The sequence below is a fragment of the Convolutriloba macropyga genome, chromosome 10 (assembly GCF_964194025.1).
Source record: "Convolutriloba macropyga chromosome 10, txConMacr16.3, whole genome shotgun sequence".
Lineage (NCBI taxonomy): Eukaryota > Metazoa > Xenacoelomorpha > Acoela > Convolutidae > Convolutriloba > Convolutriloba macropyga.
This window is the reverse complement of record NC_134477.1, coordinates 55,705,721-55,727,317: the sequence shown is the minus strand read 5'-3', so window position 1 is coordinate 55,727,317 and position 21,597 is coordinate 55,705,721. Positions and strand designations below refer to the sequence as shown.

The window sequence follows — 21,597 nt, the reverse complement described above, 5'->3', positions numbered from 1 at the left end:
TAGCATGGAATTTCTATTCATAACGTGACAATAACAGTATTGTACGGTTTAAAGATAAAACAGATTGAATTTCTTTTAAGCTCGGCTATAAAACCTAAACCTAAATATGTCTGAAATGGCTAGCAATTCTAGCACGGTGTACAAATTTTGACCTAGATCGAAAATTCAAAGCCCACTAAAACAGCTTGAAACTCATTAACACAAAAATTTTCAAGCAAGATAAAAATTTTCTCTCTAAAAGTATTGCGATTATCACAACAACCTACTGGTATTTCACCAAAAGATTAACAAAATGCTGATAAACCCAAAAAACAGAGGCGAAAAAGGATTTAAAACACGACGAAAAAGTGCAAAATATAACAATCTGGATTTCAATTACTACCAAAATCGATTTTTCAGATAACTCAACGAACTCAATTATCAATGTTCGCTACTGGAGAAAAATCAATCAAAACAATCTGGCTAAAATCTCCATTTTCGATATATATTGACAAGTTGGAACTTCAGAGAAAATAGCGATGAAATGTGATATTTGTGATCAAAATTTCGAGAAATTAAAATAGTAAACAAATGTTTAAACTGTCTTCTAAGTGTAAACACGTGTGACACTGGGAGGAACAGTGTTCAATCAGAGAGTATGATTTATAACTAACTCTGGTTATAAACACACTTAGTAATATTATAACTCACAATATTTGGGGTGTAATAGGCGAAAGTTAGCTGCAAATTTAGTGATATATCAACTCTAATATACGTCACGTCAAAAATCGGATCAAGTTAACCAAAACAATTGGACCAGACTTTACTCCTGGATTTGTTGGGAAGATAAAATGCGGTTTCAGTTATTACACTCCTAATACTATTGGGCAATTTACCCAGCTAGTTCAATATAGTTCTCTTTGATAACGCCTGTTCGCATAGCTAGGTACGAAATGGGCTTCTTGAGAACTGCAATGTAGGTCTCCCAAACAAAATTGAAGCTCTATTTTCATTTGGAGAGAAAAGATTCTGAAACCTGTAAATTACAGACACCAATAAATGGGTTTTGAGATACTCGAATAGCTTGCGAATAATTAAAGCGGGCATTAAAAGTTGCATTATCAACGTGTGACCAAGATTATCGCCACCACTTCTCGCGACCTACATTCAATCGAAACCTCAGTTTGTACTGATATTATCACTGTAGTAACTTTACAGTAGATTCTAGGCGCAAACGATAGAACTGGGTCCAAAATTACAGTAGCTTGAAACTCGGCGAACCGTTGACAATTCGATTATGAAAAAATACATGGAAATTGTCCAGGTTAAAACTACGCGTTCGTTTCACACGTGTAAAAAGAATACACAAAACCATGTATAAAATGATGAGACTAAAATCGAAAGGAAAGTCTTCAAAACCACAAAGAGGGAACTTTTAGACCTCTCCATGTGAGGTAAAGAGCTAATTTGAACTAAGCTGAAATAAAAACAATCGACTAACTTTGGAAGAATTGCTCTACAATGCCTGATGAGAGCTCGAATCTATTGCAGCCTGTTTCAGTCGGGACGGGGGAGTAACTAAATTCACTAAGGGGGCTTCGAACGACGTCATTAGAGGTTATAATATACAGCGATTACCACTAAGAAAATCTAAAGTAAAAAAAATTACACCAATTTTGGCGCACTTTTCAATTAACTTTTATCAATGACCTGCTGCCACTTGAGTTCAGCTGCTGACACTTGCACTTGTGAATGAGAGAGAAAATTAAATCACGCAAAACGAAGAGTCCAGGGCCTCAATCTGGCATAAAAAGACCAATACGTTTACAATAGTTACTTCAAACTTCGTCCGACAGCAATTAAACAGCATTACAGCCCTCTTAGTTACGTCACTCAAAATTTATTTTATTGATTACAAATGGCCAATAAAAGGGCAAAAAGACCTTCAAGAATTCACGCGTAACAAAAAAACATTGTCTGAAAAACAATATTGACAAAAAAAAAATGCTAAAAGGATGAAAACGCAAAAACGGTCACTCTTTGTTTGTGAAAAAAAAATCACAGAACAGAAACTAAAAACAGGTTTTTATAACAGAAACTAAATAACAAGTTTTTTGAAATCTCCGTTACAATGGCTTAAAAAAGCAATTGATCCCCACGGAACTGAAATCTGAAACGAAAAAATTATGAAGCAAAAAAAACTTTTACAACAACGAACCATGCCAGAAAGATTTTCTATTTCAATAAGTTCACGTTTTTATTATAAGTAACGTCTCCCAGTTTTTGAGCAACTCAATATTTTAGCCCTGCTTACTTCAGCAAGATGGCAATCCGACGCTAATATAATTAGAGAACCCAGGCAACGATTTGATCGGCCACTTAAACTTTGAAGCAGAGAGCTTAATTTGAATGATCGAACTTATACCTTAAGTGGAAGTCTAATTTTTGTAATAAACTTGTCCTAAAGGTTTTAAGTTCAATCTTTCAAACTAAGAAATCCAACTTTTGAATCAAATCACCATTGAAAAAGCTAACAGTACACAACTTATTAGTGCTGGAAATATGGAACTATCTGGCGACATTGCTGTCTCTGACCTTAAAGTTGCACCAAAAAGATCTAGGGTAAAGATTTCAACAGTGATGATGAAGTTGAGAAAACGATTATTGAAATTGCTGAAAAATATGAAATTAGAAAAATAGAAAACTTTTTTTTACTATTGTGCAAAATATGTACAAACAAAATCTTAGCCCCCTCGTACCCAGAACTCGGAAACAAGCACGCCAGCTTCAGGGCACTTAGCACCGAGGGCGACTAAGATTTTGATCTAACATATACTTAGTTTCACTATGAAAAATAAACAAATAAAAATAGCCGACAGATTGCGGAAAGAGCTGTGAAATATTCTTACCAGATGTCGAAAATAGAACCAGATACAGAATTATGTTGATCTAGTTTCAATGCAACGCACAATACCCATTTAAAACGGTCTTTATTTTTACCAACGGCCTTCATAATATAGGATTCCTTTATTGATTTGAGTGACCACAATATTAGCGTTAAAAGTCATTTAGAGAGTGCGCTAAATCATTAATTATGTCCAAAAATTGTCACGCAATTTAGTTTAAAACAATTAGTTTACGATGATGTCGTCACGCAACTGAGAGCATCAAAATAGCAGTTAAGGAGCAGCATTAACCGTTGTTTTAAGCTCTACGGCGTGAAAAAACAAAAAAGAGTCAGACAAAAAAACAACAGAAGTCGAATTGCCGTACGTGAACAGAAAGTCCATCGCAAAGACCAAGATTTGTTCACATGCCGTATTGTCACTCAAATTCAAGATCAATATGCAAAATTGCACGCTTTTTAACATCTCCCTCTTTCGATTATCTTTACTACTTCATCGTGAATAAAGTCACTACTGTAAATTGCTTGGCTATTGACAACAATAAGTCGAGAAAAGTTTGTACGGATCTTAAAAAAACAACATCCCTATACAATTCAAATTCTTTAAATCGTAAATTCCAATTCTTTGAATTCTATGAATCGTAAAAAGCTTGCCTAAGTTTACAGCAATAAAAACTTCTTATGCTCAACAAATATTGTAGGACAAAGCGTTTATTGAACCCCCGTCGTCAACAGTGACGAGAACTCTCAAAATACACAATCGAGCTTCAGAGCAATGTATAAACGGATATTTTTTTGATAATTTTTTTTTTAAAAAAAGAGGTTAAATTAAAAAGCTGCTCAAACCTCTTCATCAAATCTTTACACTCAATTACGCGTTTATGATACAATAATTATGAAGCAATTACAGAACGAAAACAATTGTCGGAGGTTCCCTCGATATTAATTACATAATTCACTTCAGGGGGAAATTGATCGTTGAAAAACGATTACATGCGCTTAAAAAGAATTGCATCAAATATATTGTCTCCACAAAACCAAAATTTCCAAACAACAGTCTATAGGTCTCGTCTTCTCGACATAATTAGCAGTGTAAGACAAGAAACCTACAGTAAATCGGGACAAAACGGATTTGTAACAAATGCTCCGAACTTTGATCAGAAACTGCTTATTATAAATAACATTGAATATATCAGTCCAAAAAATATTGATTAAAACAGTCCAAGAAATTTCAAATTAATATGGAAACGAAGAGGTTTATTGCAACACTTCTCTTTGATTAAAATGAACAGATGGAAATATGGTTTGATTGAACTAAATTTATTCTTTCTGTTTAAAGTCTGAGAATAAGATGCTCTCGAGACATTTTTATCTGAAAATTCCTTTGTCCTCTGTCCCCTGAAGCAAGATAATACAACAATGCTGAAGAAAAACCAGCAAACTTAGACAAAACCTAAGAGAAATCGAAATAGGAAAAAACCGCCATAAGATGCTGCCATTCCAACACTAATTCATCCAAAATTGTTATAAAATTTAGGAACGCGGTAACAAAGTTTTCTTTAAGCCAAAAAGAACATTTCAATTTTGAAATAGAAACGTGTGTAACGAATGCAAAACCATTATCGATTTATTTACCTTTCAAGACACCAAATCCAAAAACTAAAAAGTTAATCAGCAAGATAAGATTTCGAAAACAACCATTAAATTAGTTGTCACACGACAATTTTGAAAGAAAAAGGGGGCAAAGTAAATAAAATTTTACATTACAGCACATGCTCGCAATCTAGTGCATTAAATTAGCATCGCCAACACGTGGAACTTCTCTCATAATTTCTCCACTATGAACAAAATATGGAAACATTTTGAGTCAAATTGTTTCTAGTAAAAAACGAATTTGAAGCAAATCTTCTTTTTTTAGAACAAAAACTTTTTCAAAACGGATACTCGCAACCCTTCTTCACCAGTCATGACAAAATTTGTACAACGCAATCGAAAAACAGTAAATTCAGACACATAAATCGGAAAAACGAGGCATATTAAGCAGCTGCTTGATATTAAGAGATGTTTTTTTTGCCGAAAAAAATAGATAAAAAATTCACTAAAACAACAATTAAGGTACCCCGAAATTGCAAAACAAGTTTAAGGAAGATAGAAATAATAAAATATGTTTAAATTTTCTGTGTCTCAAAACAGCGTTTCTAATGCCTTCTTTAGCAATTAACGAACGTTATGTTGATTTTGAACTCCACGCCGCTTTATACAGGTTGATAGATAAACAAAACAGATATACAAAATTTTGGAGTTCTCTTGCATCCAAAAATTGTTGGAGTTTAAGGATAAAAACCAACAAGTCCGTTTAAGGATAAAAACCAACAACTCCTCCTCAAGGTAATGTCCGTTCGCACATGATGAACCGACCCCGCCCATCCCAGATTTGATTTAATTCTCTACCAAATGAGAAAGAGAAAAAAGTTCAAAAAACACACATCTTTCAGCAAACAATTAAGTGAAAAATGCTGGATTAAAGAGCCGATGAGACTTGCTATCAACGAGAGTACTGGACAAGACACACACAACAAAAAAACAATAGCAAACATTAATTACGACCAAATCTAGATGACTATATTTAAAAAAACTTAAAAACAGACTGAAAAAGGAAGCAGAAAAAATCTGATCAATACAAATCAAACTGTACTTCATAAGATCTTGATTGGATAAGATAAGATCTCCCAAAAATATGACAGGGTGACAGGCCGACAAAGAAGAGCAAAAAGGACAAAGTTCAAAAACACGTCTCTTTTTTTAAAAAAACAAATTCAAATTGATCGAAACCACTTCGTATCAACTAGGCCCATTAAAAAGGCTGAATTATACGTCACAGGGAGCAACGAAGACTTGTCGTTATCTATAATATGACGGAAGACTGCAAAATAACGGCAAAAACGCAACAAAAAAACAGTTAAATTCAATAAGAACGCGGAGCAGCAGCCATTGAAACCATAAACTATTCATGCACTTTTTAACATCGTTATATTTGCACTTTTTCAACGCCAACTGGGCCACCCTATTAGTGTGATAATGTGGAAAAGAAACAAAACATTGAGAATGGGCAAATATCCAAAAATCACACTTTTCATATGAAAATGCGTAGTACCAAAGCCAAGAAACGATTAGTTGAAAAAAAAAACTATTATAAAGAATGGACCATGGTTTACTGGAAAGAGGATGCGACCTGTCGTTACAGCCACCAAGCTACAAAATTGAAACAAATAACATAAAAGAGACAAAGCTCGAAAATCCACAGATTTTTAAATTTCAAACAAACCATAAGCTTTCAACTTAAAACAAAAAGAAATCAAATTGCAACTGCTCAGGAAGCCAGTTGCTCTTGTTATTTTGAGAGCAAATCATAAAGCGACAAAAAACAGCAAATACGGACAGCACTCGAAATTTCAGTAACAATATATCGAAGCCACAGTGTTGAAGCCATTATATCTACAATACATTAAAAATCATTAATAACTTTAAAATGACAAAAAGAACTGAATGATTTGCTTGGTTTTATTTTGATTTTAACTGGGTCTTTTAGGTAGAGGGTCTCTGTGGAAAGTACAACAAAAAACACAAATATTGACAAGTATCGAAAACTTAAGAAATGCTTATGAAAAAACATTTCTAAACTCTATATACATCTGCAAAAACATAATCAACATCAAAAATATTGTTTACAGCAACAGAAAATTGATGAGCTCTGTCAATAATAAGACTTAGTTACTTGTTGACGACAAAGACAACAAAAACGGGAATAGAAATATTATCTTTAAAAAAACTAATTGAAAGTCTTTTAAAACAGTTAGCTATAAACGGAAATCACAAAAACAGATTCAGTTAAGCTTCCGTGGAAGCATTCAAGACCCCTGATTGTCACGAATATGACGAAGGACGACAAAAAGAACAATTAGATGCAGAAACAAAAAAACCTAATACATTTTGGGGGAGCACGGATGCGCAGCCGTTTAAACTAAAGGCTATTCACCGAAATCGTTTTACACGCTCCTTCGCGCATTCTTCCATTGCCAGTTGTATTCAGTGTGATAAGTTGAAAATGGAACAAATAACAACCCGAGGTACAGGAAAATATGAAAATTGTGACCAAGAATTTTGATTGACAGGAATCTGCCATACGAAAACAAATCTTTGAGAGAACGGCTTTACAGTCGTTAAAACAATCGGCTATTCACGGACGTCTTTAAAAATGTTTATTTTGCGCATTCTTTCAATGCCAACTGGAGCTATCCTTAATTTTGATAAGTTGAAAAGGGAATAAATAACAACCTCAAATATAGCCAAATATGCAAAAATTCACAAAACTTAAAATGAAATTTCTTAGTAAGAAAGCCGAAAAGCCACTTTAAGAAAACCACCATAAAGATTATTTTTTCTTCACTTGGAATAAGTTTTCCCCTGATAAATTGCGATTAAGCTACATGTGGACAGAAGTAAGATTAAAAACGACAATTTTAAAAAAGCACTGACATTCTATTTAAACGAAAATATTCAAAGAAATAAGAGCAATTACATAACAACTAAGGCATTGTATAGGCTCAAGTGCAGCTCTTTAAGAAGTCAATTGAATCTTTAATTACAAAGACGCAATCATGAGGCTGCAAAAAATTGACAAATGAATGTAAAACAAAAAGAAATTAAAACAAAAAGAAATAAAAGACCGCGCCCTAATATAATCCCAATAATTATTGATTGTAAGAATGCATGAGTCCAAACTTAGCACTGATTTTTCGGGGCGTCCAACAAAAACACATAATTATTCCATATTTTTGCAAAATAGATTAATTAACAACTGAAATATTTCAATAAACCACAAATAAATCATTCATTTTGTATAATTATTAGGTTTGTTTTTTCCGAAAAACCGGCAAACATTTAATTCCAGAAAACTCCTATAGGAAGCGAATTTTTTGGAGCTATTATTTTTTGCAGTTCTCAAAGATTGCGGCAGCAGATGTTAGTTCTATTTCCTGCGAAATTAAACGAAGCAGGATACAAAAGCGTATTTGGAGCCTTTTTTGATTTAGAAAAAGTCTCATTTTCGAAGAGTTTAGCAAAATTATTAACCAAAAAAAATCGGATAAAACAAATTGGCGAGCCTTCTCTATCCTCGAACGTAAAAACAATAACAATGCTTATAACAACATTAACAAGTTTTAGCAAAATAGACAAAAAAAATTGTCAAAAATAAAGGAAATTGTGAATAAAAACAAAGGAATTCACTCTACTTTTCCCAAAAGTTTAAACCTCGATAACTCCCGGTAAAAACGAAAATCCAAAAAATCTTTTTTTATTCCATATTCTACGCTAGACTGGCTTTCTAATCATACCAGTCTCGACTCTACGATGAATATATCGATCGGCCAAAATTCACTGAAGAAAAAAACATTTGAGTATATAGTTCCTCCACCACAAGTGCGTCGGGAACAAATAGTTAAATTTGTTGATTGCCAGATTAAAATATAACCTCAGTTTCTATTTTAATATCTTGCAAATTTCATATTGGACGACTCATGCTTTTACATATTAAAGGTATACAGTTTGCTTTGGCTCCAATAAATCTGAAAAAATTTAAAAAGTTTAAACTATGTCAGATATATTGAAATGTTACTAACAACAAAGAACTCCAACCAAACCACATTTTTTCGTATTTGACATTACAGCTTTCTGGTGGTAAAGACCAATTATTTGAATGTCCGTAGTTGATGGGAAATAGTTGCCACATTTTGATGTTAGAGTTTCAAATATGCACAACACAAAAAATTAAAAGCAAGAAAAACAGGAAACGCAATTGAGTTAAATATAGTAAAAAATCTACGATTTTGAAAATTTATCTGCCCACGAATATAAAAGAAACACAGAGCAAAAACTTATTTGTATTTTTACAATTTAATAAAAATTTTGAAATGCTCAAAAAATTCAAAATTTATCTATGAAAGGTGCAGGATAGAATGGAATTTGATATTTCATGCGTGCGAAAATATTGTATTATCTGTTTATCTAGCTCTTCAATTGTGGTTGACGACCATGTAACAAAACGAATAGCGTAATCATTCCAAAATTTATGAATAACGAAAACTTAATGCAGAGAGCTGGATTAGTTAACTATCAATCTTAAGAACTTTTTCTCAATTGCATTCTTTTAATCTCAAAAACAGATTTTATTCACTAAGGGCACATACACTATTGAACAAAGAGCTCCTAGGTTGAAATCTAACAGGAGAACTCCAGATCCGATCTAAAGTCAATTTTTCAAACATCGGCAAACAATTATGCTGAAATAAATATTTCGTAAATGTAAAAGCATAAATATTCTTGACAATTCCGAAAAAAGTCACATGAAGAACCAGTTTAGCAAGTTGAAACACAGCCGGGACACTGACGGAAAATAGCCCCGGCTGACCCGCTGGACGTACACCGAGATTGAAATAGAAAAGGAAAAGTAGAGCCAGCTAGCAATAGCTTTGATGAACTTTAATAATCTAATGCACTGACTTAATGACTGGGCTCTATCGGATTATCTCTTTTCTTCTAAATTTGCTATTTGACCTTGACCCTATTCGCTTCATACGTAATTTAATGAGTGAAAAAATTTAAAATTTATTCTGTTGAAACTGTGAGTGCGAACGCCCAAATAATTTCCGTTGAGAGACAGACTAACGGCGGCTATTAATAAGCATATAATACCTCGGCCCTCAAAGTGAGGTCAAACAGAAAAGCAAATCAGACCGCGTGACAAAACGATCCGGATCCAGTAATTCCCACTGATTTTATGTGAGCATAAAAGGAGATAGAATAAAGTTCTTTGCTCCAAGTACATCTTCAGCATGTGTTATAGTTCTGACAAGCCTATGACAATGAGCACACGTCGCTTGCTCCTGAGGCTGAGCTTGCAATGCCGTATGATAACTAAAATAGGCGTTTTTTGAAGAATTTGCCCAAAAAGGATGCATATTGAGTAATTCGACCATAACCGACTACCCTCTGAAAAATGGCTCTCGAAGGACAGGCGAGCACTTGTCTTCGGTTTTAACTAGCTTAAGCATAAGGAGGTGAGGTTAGTCTCAGAGTGGAAAGATATAAGCCGGGGTGGGGGTTGATTGGCTTAAAAAAAAATGGGGTTCCAAAATCGGCCTTCAAGGCATGAAAATATGCCCCCTTAATCGCTCCGCAGTAGCTTCAATGAACCGTACACTTAGAGGTTAGTAAATCTCTAAGCTAGCTACTCAGACTTAATTCACTCAGGCTTTACCAGTTTACACGGTTTCATCCAACGAAAAAACATAACCAGCAGCTAACGTCGAGCGAAATGCTCTCAAACGAGTGGCAAACGACTGGTTTGCTTCGTCAGTAGCTAGCTACGGTTTAGTGAGGCTAGCATAAAATTGTATACCTATTTTAGGGTTTCTGTAATTTAGTTATACGCTCAATTAATAGTACGAAGTAGCATAAAGTTTCGAAAACGGTAAGTCATTGACAATCAGTAGAAACGAGCCTCACAATTTGAAATCTAGAGCCGCGGCTCCTTAAAATAGTAACCTCTCGAGAGTAGCGGTCTAGATCAACGCTCTCTGCTTTTTGTTAACAGCAAAATTAGTGTCTACTACGAGATCGGAGGCAAAGAATTATAATCTTGCAAATCTCAATTTTCTCACATTTAAAACTTTTTACATCTTTTAAATTTCATTCTCTCATATCAACAAACAAACAAATTTACATAAACGAAGATATTGCCTTACCTTTTCATTATCATCCTTGAGGCAGTGATTCCTTCAGCTGTAAATGTTCAATCGGAAAGAATAAATAAAATAGTACTTGATCGAAATTGAGGAAAACTCTAAAATGCTAAGGGTTCTCTAGAAAGAATAAATCGTTTCAGTTTGCTGCTTTTTTTTACTCTAGATGAGGAAATATTCAATTTTCCCCTCGATCAATCAGTCAATCAAGCCCTCAATCAAACAACTTGAATGATAATACATGGATATCACAGTCACAGCAACAAAAAATCAATTTTTGAAGTGTACATTTTCCATCTCCTTTTGAAGGAAAAAGAAAAGTAGATTGAATTTTTAGCATTCATAGCAATAGTCAAATATTCTATAGCAGTAACCCCGTGCAAAACACAGCAGACAAATTGCAGGCAAAAATTTAGGACTGCTAAATTTTTCCTCGGCGAAAAATGCAAAATCAATCATAAGCTCAAAGCATTTTTGCAAGAAGTAATCTGCAATTCTTTCTTCACTTGACAATAATTAGCTTCAGAAAAAGTAAATTCTAATCTAGGCCAGAAAAGTAAATTTGCCAATTATTCATTTTTTGATGGAGATATACAACTTAATGACAACAGATTAAGCTCACATCAAAATACTTTTCTCTTTCAAGTACTGCACATGTACATGGCTGATGTCAGCACGGCAATACCAGGTAAAATAAATGGTAAAAGAAAGACAAAAAATTTCTTTGAAAGGCATTCAATAATTCCTGGCGAATTCCCACAGAGGCTTATAGCTCTAGATGTATGTGTAAATCTGCTTACTCGTACTGGAGGTAATTTTTCAACCATTTCTGACTTGAAAAATGTGTGAATAGATAAATTGGGCAACAGATTTTGGGTTAAATGGGACATGACAAATTATATCCTGCTTCCAATTTTTTTCCCATTTTCAATACAAAAGTTTTCAGCCATTTACACACGCGTAAATAAATACGTGTTCGCTTTTAAGTCAGAAAAAATTACACACCAACATGCTATTCAACGGTAGCAAAACTTGTTAAATCAACGTGAAAAGCTTAGTTACTAGCTCGGTAAACATAAATTAGAGTTGAGCGTTTTCGTGTGGTCACAAAATTATCTACATCCACATCAGAAGCTTTATTCTCCAACATCACTTGGTATAAAATGGGAAAATAGGAAAACCCAAAGTTGTGTTGCTATGACTCATCTAATTACAAAATGGAGTAATTGCCTGGATGCTTCAATGAAGAATGGCGGCAGGGTTCTTTTCCGGACAGGGGAGAATGCCGGGAAACGACTTAAAAGCATCAATATTAGGACATGAAGGGATAATGAGATCAGAAATGGGTATTTCTACTAACTCTGTAGAGCTTCTACTGTATTGGCCTGACGCACGAGGTTATTTTTTTGTACAAATATAAGAATACGACACGATTCGATCTGGGAATGCAAAATCTTTTAGTTTCAAATACATTGGGGGGAGGGGGTAAAAAAAATCCCAAAAAATTATTCCTCCTAAACAGCAGGTAATTTTTGCTATTGATTCTGGGTACGAATTACTTTAAATTGAATCTCTGTGCTACGCTTCGATTAGTAGGACTCGCAGTCAAATTTACGGCAAATCAATCAACGTTTCCAAAACAGACAGAATTTTGTAGCACCGGTACAAAGAGCAACGTGCTATTATTTGTAAATAATCAGAAAACAACGCATCTGTAAAGAATAGAAAAAGCCCTTCGAAAAGTTATTCACAGACAAAAATTGACTCTTAACGTCAAGTTTCTCCTTAGAAGCACCCTATTTAGCTCCATAGAACTAACAAAGCGAAACAAAAACAAACTCAAACAGTAAAAATTACGGATTCTTTCATAAATTACGCATTAGGAATGAAAAATCAGATTTTAGATACAATTTATAATATACAAATCTCCAGTGAATAGAGCAGAGGTGAAGTAATCAAGAACGAAATGGTAGGATTTGAAATTAGCATTAGTTGGCCGACGTTTACAGGTCACCGCACATTCTGAATATTTTTGACGTCAAACTTGAAAATCTATTGCCTCCAATTAGAGTGTGATTGAGATCTCAAGATAAAGAAGTGAGAAACAGAGCTAATCAAGTCAAGTTTGCGGGGGAGGGGGTTTAACTTGCGGTGGGCAATAAATTCCCTAAGTGGCTTCAATTGACGTCCTTGGAGATTATAATAGACCACATTTAAGATTGTAAGTGAAAAAATGAAACCGATTTTGTCGAACTTGTAGTAGTAAAATGCCGCCAATCGAGTTCAGGTGCTTAAAATTGCGAATGAGATAACAAAAATCTCGCAATACTCAAAAAGTCAAAACGGTCAAGCGACAATTTTGCGTTTAAAAAGGCACACATGACAACAATAACTGCTTCAAAATTCGGTCAAGAGCAATTAATAAATGGTCTCCAGCAATTACTCGATTGCTTTTTAGCACATGTCCTAATTGGGAATACTTTTTAGCAAGTGATTTCGCGCCCAGAAAATAACAAGCAAGCAATCTTATAGGAAGGTTTCCCATATGAATTCGTTGTAAGTCTTGAACAGCTTACTCTCATCGGTCAATTCGAAGATTTTTTCTTTATTCTGGGAAGACGTTAAAATCGAATATAGATGTTGTTCAGTTGATAAAAACTTCAAAACCTTGGCAAAAATTGCGAGACACAAAATACTAGGTCCAACAAACGAGAAGCAACACAAAAAGCTTCAGCATAATCAGTGATGAAAACTTAGCTGGATGAAATTGGCTTTACGGTCCTCGATGCCTTTTGCAACGTGAAAAAACTAGAAGACAATGAAACTTCCTGCATTTTAACTAACCGATGTAGCAACCCTCTTCGCTTTAAGCATATCAAAGTATATTGTCCGGAAAGTCATTAAAACTTAATTTTGTTAAACTAAATGTACTCTTATTCAATAACACCAATCAGACATTCAGGGTGTGAAAATAATCCTCTGACTGGGAAAATTTTCAGAGTTTTCGAATCACTGCTTATTAATTCAATTCAAAGGTTGTGCCCGCTGTTTTTTTCACTTTTTTGTCTTAGCACTGAGGTAGTTCAACTCAAATACATAACTGGTTAATAATAAAGTGAATTTTTAGGCCTATTTTACTTGATTGAGCACACAGTGAAACAGTCTTTTCAATCGTATTCCAAAAATGTCATCCCTTTGAGAATATGATCAAGAGATCCACAATTGTGCTTGAGGGTGGGGGTAACCAAGGGGGGGGGGTGCGACAGAGGGGGTCAAACTTCTAAGAACCGCCCTTCAGACCCTGAAAATGTCTCCTCAAAATAGTTTCGGTGAATCACATACTTAGAGACTAGTAAGGGTAAGGCTCTAAGAGAGCTCCTCGGCCACTTAATGCCCACTGGCCGCTACTTGTTATCCCATTTTTGTGGACGAAAAGTCAAATGGGTGAGATGAAACAACAATCAAGCCAAAAATCGCATAAAAAGACAACAGGACTAATATAATAGCTACTCCGATTATTGGAATTGAAATCAGTATATACTTCTGTTTTCTGAGCGTGGTTTCCTTGTTTGTGTTTGTTTAGGTGCGTGGGTAGGTTCGCATGTGTCTTTGCAAATGTTTATAAAATTAAGAGCACGGCTTACATACATTAATAAACACAGTATGTACCATTTTTTATGTACTTTACTAGGTAGCTACTCGTATGTTCCCTGGGTGGAGAGACGGCCTCCGTCAAAATGCCAATTTTTTTCAAACTTTAGAAATAAAATAAACATAGCTGGCAGATTACCAGAAAATAGCCGCAATAGCTTCGTAGATCTGCAGTCTAAAAAAAGGAAAAAAGACAGAACAAAAAAAATCGTCTTTTCATTGAAGGCTGATATGTTATATTTTGATTAAAAAGCTGTATAAGTTTTTGCTGCCTCTATTAGCTGCTCTCAAATAACCTTGATTTGGAGTGATACACACCCATTTGACCTTATCTCTTTGAGTTAAAGTAAAAAAAAGTCAATTTCAAAGTGACGAAGTCATTTTTGAGAGTGAGGTAAGTCACGTGTGACCAAAAATTTAATCACGCGAATGAACAAAAAAACTCGCTCCACTAAGAGCGAAAAATGACGTCACACACGCACTTTAAATGAAATTGCATGAAGGAATGAACAAAAAGCAGATTTGAAGTGGTTGTGACGTCATATGGTCGTAACAAAAATCGTGACGACGAAATAAAAAGAACCAAGAGAAGGCCAATAATAGCCCCAGCTATCGCTGTGCGGCTATTAAAAAATGAAAATAAAATAAAATAAAACTTTTGAAGAGTATTATTATGGTACATTATCTACTCCTCTCCTTATATTCCAAATTTTGCATAGAATTTTGGTGAAGCAAGTAAAACCAATTCAGTTTCAACATGACCACATTAAATTAAAAAAGTTTTCTAATCTAAAAGTGAAACTACGGGAAAAAAATGATATTAAATACGGTTGAACAAATTACCTTAAATAAAAATGGTTTAATTAAATAAAATTGTTCCAGTCTGACTAGCGGCAGAACGAAGCCTGCCTTGAGATATAAGTGAGTTCTTTATATTGAAACTGATTATATTGAAAACCACAATTTCAGCCGGTAGTACAATCTGCAGATAATAGTTCGGTCAATAAAAATAAGTCAAGTTGGGCTTCAATATAAAGAACTCATTTTTTTCTTATGTCGGGATTTTTGCTCCCGTTTTTGAGTTAAATTTCTCACATTTAACGAACGATTTTTCTTAAATTTTGTTCTGTTTATACAATGCATCAGAACTGTATTACATGCGGATGATGCTTCAGTTATGAAATGCGATGAAAACACTGTCCTGGTGACTTTTGAGTCCTTTGTCCAGGAACTTTGTTAACAATCAAGATAGCTGTTTTTAAGAGAGTTCCGCCCATTAAAAGTTGATACGAAACCCTTCTTTGGAAAATTATTCAGGCCGTTATTCGCTTCTAATGGTACAGAATTCAAATTTTTTAAAACTCAGAGGGAGCTAAGCTTACATTTGCATAGAGCGCAGCTATTTTTAAAAAAATCCTAAAAGGGTAAGCTTCAATACTGTTTGGTACCAGTTACGGATACTGCTGCAAAATGATATGCATTAACATAGAAATGATACACCGTCGGCTAAATTCGTGAAATTTACATGGTTCAATTGAAAAAAAAACAAAAGCACTCCTGACGCGAGAAGAGAGCGAGAGATTAAATTTTTTTGTTTTTAGTACATATACAAAACCAATTAATGAAAATACAACAACTGTTTATGACTCGAAGAAGAAAACAGAGAGGACAACGTACGGACCCACTCGGATCACCACGCGTTGCCCTGTTGAAAACATAATAATCATCTTTAATTGAGTTTGAAGGCCCTCAAAAAATTGTCAATTTTGTCGAAAAATTTATCTGCTTTAAATACTGATGCTGTAAGAAATTTGCAATTTTGACCTCACAAATGAGATCTCGTTTCAAATGTTTGTTGCGTTTTTGTTTAAAAATTTTGTTGAAAAATGATCACATAAATTTTTGAAAAACTGAATTAATCGAAAAGCGATGACAGGCAGAGCAGATATAGTATTTCTCCTTAGGTCTTCCTGTTTTTTTCTAATCTATTACAATATATTACTATAATTACAGCATAGTCAGCCCTTTGTAAAGTTTGATAAAAAGCAGAAAAGGAAAATCAATACTTACTTATTCGAGGTCGGGTAAAACTTCATCATGTCCACTCGTATAAAATAACCAATTGTAATTCGCAAAAAAATCAAAAACCTTTTTCTGAATCGTAAGACTTGACTGAGCAAACAATTGTTAGAGCAGTTAAAACAATCTCTAAGTCAGAAAAACAATCGTAAAATCATAACTCACATGAATGGACAAAGTTATAAACAGATTATAACAAGTAATGTCTGTTACTGACTAATCAGATTTAAAAATTAACTTTTATTGAAGAGTCTCAATTTAACAATAGAAGTCACACTTCAAAGTACTCAAATCTCAATTTCTTATCGAATTAAACAATGCAAAGTCTGCTTTTAGAACTCTTTGGTGCTTTTGTAAATCTCAGACAAAACAAAAACTCTTTGAAAATAAGATTAACATTGTTTTTGATAAAGTGCATGGCGTAAAACATAAATTGAACATGTCAATACAAAAACAACAGATCAAGATATAATAATGTGTCAAGCGTGTCGGCATCAATAATCGTTAATAGCAATTTTCGATTTTCAAATGTCATTCAAGATTAATCGTGCTTTCAAAATCGACACCAATTCAAACCACAAAACTCAAAAACTCATTAAATCGAAAGTTTCTAGTCCGTAAACCATATGTCATAATGAGCGAGAATTTAGTACAGAAACAGAGCTAAACTTGAAGTTATACTTGCAAAACCTGTGCAGAAGTTAGTAAGCACTGGCGACATTTCAAAAAGGCTTAAAAGGCTCAATAAACGCTTACATGAAATGCATATTATTGGTATTATTATTATTATTTACATTAATACATGAATAGCTAATTTGACCCTATATAATGGCCAATGACACCGCAAGATTTGGTCAAAACACTGTCGTGAAGAGTGACAACAATCCCGAGAATTCCTTCGTAACTGATTAAAACCAGGCGGATATAATTAAGGAGTGCTTTGATTTAGGTTTTATAACTTGATATTTGGATAGCTTTGTTTACAGCCCCGAATGTGCGTCATTAGTCTTTCAACCCCCCCCCCCCCCCGAAAGATTTCAATAACCAAAGGCGAGTGGTTTTAAGTTTGTCTACGATTTCTTAGTTCTTCTTTACCTTTTATTTAATAAATGGGGTTGGAATAAAGAAATGGCAGTTCTGATCCGAAAGCCCAGACCCTGATTGCTTCCGATTGTTTTAGTCTGGTGCGCCAAACTTATAGGGTAATAAAGTTTAAGCGTTCTTTTTTTTACTGAGGCTTTGCAAGAACGTTGTTTTTATTGTTAATAAGATCATAGAAAGAGTTTCTGCGTGTTATCTGGCCTACTCTTTTTAATACAAAGAAAAAGACAAACGACAATCTCTATCACAAGATTATACCAGAACGCTTCAGATGCTTTAGTTATCGAAAAATGAACCCCGAAATCAGATATATCGATTTCTAGATTTCACCATTCATTTTTTGCTAAGACACAAGGAAAAGCAGAACTCGGAAATTGTATCAACGACTCTTCTATGGTTCAAGTCGCCGAAACAAACAGAGAACAGCTAGCAGTATATGATGTTGCTGTATTTGCTTTCATTGATCTACTCGACAATCGCAACGTTACGCACCTGTGCTCAATCGACACCAGATAAACTCAATTAACACGAAGTGCTTTCGATTAAAAGTTACTAAAATGTGATTATCACAAAACAAAAACAAGTATACAAAACCAAAATTCTCATCTGTTCCCATGTTGAAACTCAGTGTTTTTCATTAGGATTCGCTCCGAATATGCTCGTGTTTTTCATTAGGATTCGCTCCGAATATGCTCAACAAATTTGGTAAGAATAAAATCATCCTCCCGAATTGAAAAACGTTTTCAACAAATACAATCAACTCTCATTTCGCGAACAGACCCCAGAACTATTTTTGATGGACACGGTGAGCTATTGACAGTTATCGTGTGAGGTGGCTTTAGCCATTTCAGTTAATCTATACTATTATTAACAAGGAGGCTCGGTAATGTGCTATCGCACATAATGTTCCGACCCAGCTCATCCACATTTTTGGCGTAATTGTCTACCAAATGAGGAACAGATAGAAAACTCCCAAAATTTGAAGTATTTTTCAAAAAAATGGCGTATGAACAAAAAATCGCCTCCACAGCAAACAACAGTGGAGTAAAAAATGCCGCATTAGAATGATGAGGTCTGCCATTGATAAGAAAGCGAGTCACGTAGACCAGCAACATCAAACAAAAACAGCAACAAACATTAATTACATCCGAAACTTTATGACCATTTTAAAAAAACTTAATAACAAAGTCAAACGAGCGAAACTAAAACTGAAACTAAACAAAATAACTTGTAATTCACTAGAAGATATGGACCAGTCTATAATAAGGCTCGGAAACAATTAGACAATAAAGAACAAAAACAGCAAAATTAAAAAACACTTATTTTTTTTTAAAACAATTCATTTCAAAGTAATGAAAACCAATAGATATCAACTGAAAACATCCAACAGATTTATGATTAATTATGCTTCTATAGGAGGGCATTTAGACCTGTCATTTCTCAATTTTATGCGGTAACAAAAAGAACATCAAATAGAAACAAACAAAAATTCAAAAAACTTGCGAGAAAACGCTGTCGAAGCAGTATAGCCATATTTTGCGCTTCGAAATATGTCGAAGTGAACCTACTTTGAACGCGGATAATGTGGTATGTGACCCCTCATTAATGAGACTAGGTAACATATAGACAAAAGAAAAAAGGGCAAAATTAGGTAACACTTTTATTTTTCAAAAATTATTTTCAAAGTCATGAATGAAAATCATTAGCTACAAAATTAACAAATTAAACATATTCGGTTATTCGTCTAAAGGAAGCCCCTGAAGCCTGTAATTACTCAAAATATGTCTTACGTCAACAAAAAGAACGTCAAATATGACCAAAATAAAAACTACTTTTTTGCAAAAAAAACCGTGTCAAAGCTAGTAAAGTCGCAACTAATTCTTTTAAGACGTTTGATTTTGTAATTTGAGCCTTGCCCTGACACCAATAACTTCATGTCTAACATGTAATTAACGACATTAGGTAACAAATATACAAAAAGAACAAAAATGGGAAGATAAAATTTGTTTTTTTTTAATTTTCGGAAACAATCGTTTTCAAAGTCATGAAAACCATCAGCTACCGACTAAACTCAGAAAATCGGCTCATCTATTCCTCCATCTAGTCCAATGAGACTAGTCATTATCCACGGAAAAGCATACGCCTAAAAAGATAAAACAGAAACGACAGTTAAAGACAAAAAATTGAAATAAATTTTTCGAGAAAGTGGTGTAGAAGCCCTTAAAACCAAAATCAATACCTTTGAAGACTTAGATATGTTCAATTGTGCATTATTTTGAACGCCAATAATGTGATAATTGGCAAATTCCTAAAAATCAAAAAACAATTGTGAAATCTGATTGTATCAAAGCCGGAAAACCATAATTTAACGCGTAAAACTGCGCGTAAAACGCGTAATTTAACACGTAAGATTAAATTTTAATTCATTAGAAAGAAGAAGCATTCTTTCTTTGCTGACACTAAAATCAATGAGCCATTGTTTATACCAAAATTAATTTTTTTGACCATGTAACGACCAGTCAAAACGACTATGTAAAAACTAGATAAATTAGTTTGGAGCTGCTTAGGAAGCCAATTGGACCTATCACCAGAGAGCTTTGATTTGAATTGTTCTGTTCCTTAATTAATAGAAGACCAATTTTTTTTAAAAAAAAGACCGATTGATTACAATCCGAATTATTTTTGGATTGTAACAGTCCAAGATTGGTCCAAAACTAGCCTTGCTAATGGTGTTTGTCCATTAGGAACATTCAATTTTTGCTATGTTATAGATATAGATAATTTGTTAGTTGAAAAGTTAAAAATAAATGCTGCATTTTTGATAATCATCGAGTAAAGTTAGCAAAAAACGGCAAAATTTTAATTAAAGAGCACTCCATGGAAGTGGAGGTAGGAACAGCCCCCTTTGGAGTTTACAAAGATTGTGTTAGTGGTTATGGGTGTGTAATAACGGCAAATTTAATCAAGTGGACTAAAGAACCTTACTTTGCGCTATTTTTGATGACAAAAGGCTGAATTTTAAGCCAAAATCTTTGGAAAAAAAACTAAATTAAAATAGCCAACAAAACTTTTTTGCCTGAAAAAATAAAGTCAAAAACACATATTTTCAAGCAAAACTGACGTTATTTTAGGCAAAAATTCCGGAAAATGTGAATAAAAATAACGCAAATCGGTCTAATATTCACAAAAATTTAAAAATCGATTACTCTCTAGAAAACGAACTTCAAGAAATCTTTTAAATTCCATATTCTACAATGGACGGGCTTTCTAATGATACCACTCACAACTCTCTACGATGAATATATCTATCGGTCAAAATTTACTGAACAAAAAACCAATTTGAGTATATAGTCCACCCCCCCCCCCCCCCCTCAAGAGGGGTCGGAACAATTAATGTGCGGGGAGAGGAGGGTGGCATTTCGCAGAAAAATCACTCAGATATGGTACATCGAACTCACTAATTTGAGTTTGAAGGTGGTGATTTGCTGGACTGTCCTGTAACCAAGTTGACGAAGAATCGAGATGTGTCTGAAGTTGGATCGTTCAATTCCACCCAAATGTCTTTCGGATCAGCAGCCGTTCCTGTGGGCGAAATGTCAGCCAGGATTCGCACGACGTTTTGTGTTTCAATGATTTGGTGTATAAAAAAGTTACTACTTGCATCAAATAACTGGATAATCTTTTAAATTTATCAATTTTGGTTATTCTTTGCTGTTTTCCGAATTATAAAATAAGTAATAGAATCTAATTCCTCCAAATTACGCTGAGAGATTATAGCAAAGGCTCTTTTTTGGGTTCTACCAAAAAATTAAATGATATAGGGGTTAAAAAAATCGGGGTTAAAATATAGGGGGTTAAAAGAATACGGGTAAAAATCAAAATAAAAATTTTTTGTAAACGATCTATAATGGACTAGAGCTCATTTGTGAAATGAGAAGCTAAAGAGTTTTTGTCGTTTTTAATTAAAATTTTGTAAATAATAAAAAAAATAATGATGGTTTGTGAATATGATATAGTAACTCATTGTCTCAACGATCTTGCATGAGCAGACACTACTAATTTAAAACTAGTCAAAACACC

At 34.0% G+C, this 21,597-nt stretch overlaps 1 protein-coding gene across 3 annotated transcripts in view; it reads right to left on the bottom strand.

Moving 5' to 3' along the window:
* LOC142348215 (uncharacterized) overlaps positions 1–21,597 on the bottom strand; it is an 87,621-nt gene that overhangs the window by 63,930 nt on the left and 2,094 nt on the right. The window contains exon 2 of one of the 3 annotated variants that reach the window (XM_075399482.1): positions 20,976–21,099. In XM_075399482.1, the coding sequence (XP_075255597.1) occupies positions 20,976–21,099 (124 nt within the window). Of the gene's footprint in view, positions 1–10,689; positions 11,046–16,407; positions 16,603–20,975; positions 21,100–21,597 lie in introns of those variants that run through there. The other 2 variants (XM_075399484.1, XM_075399485.1) reach the window with 2 other exon arrangements.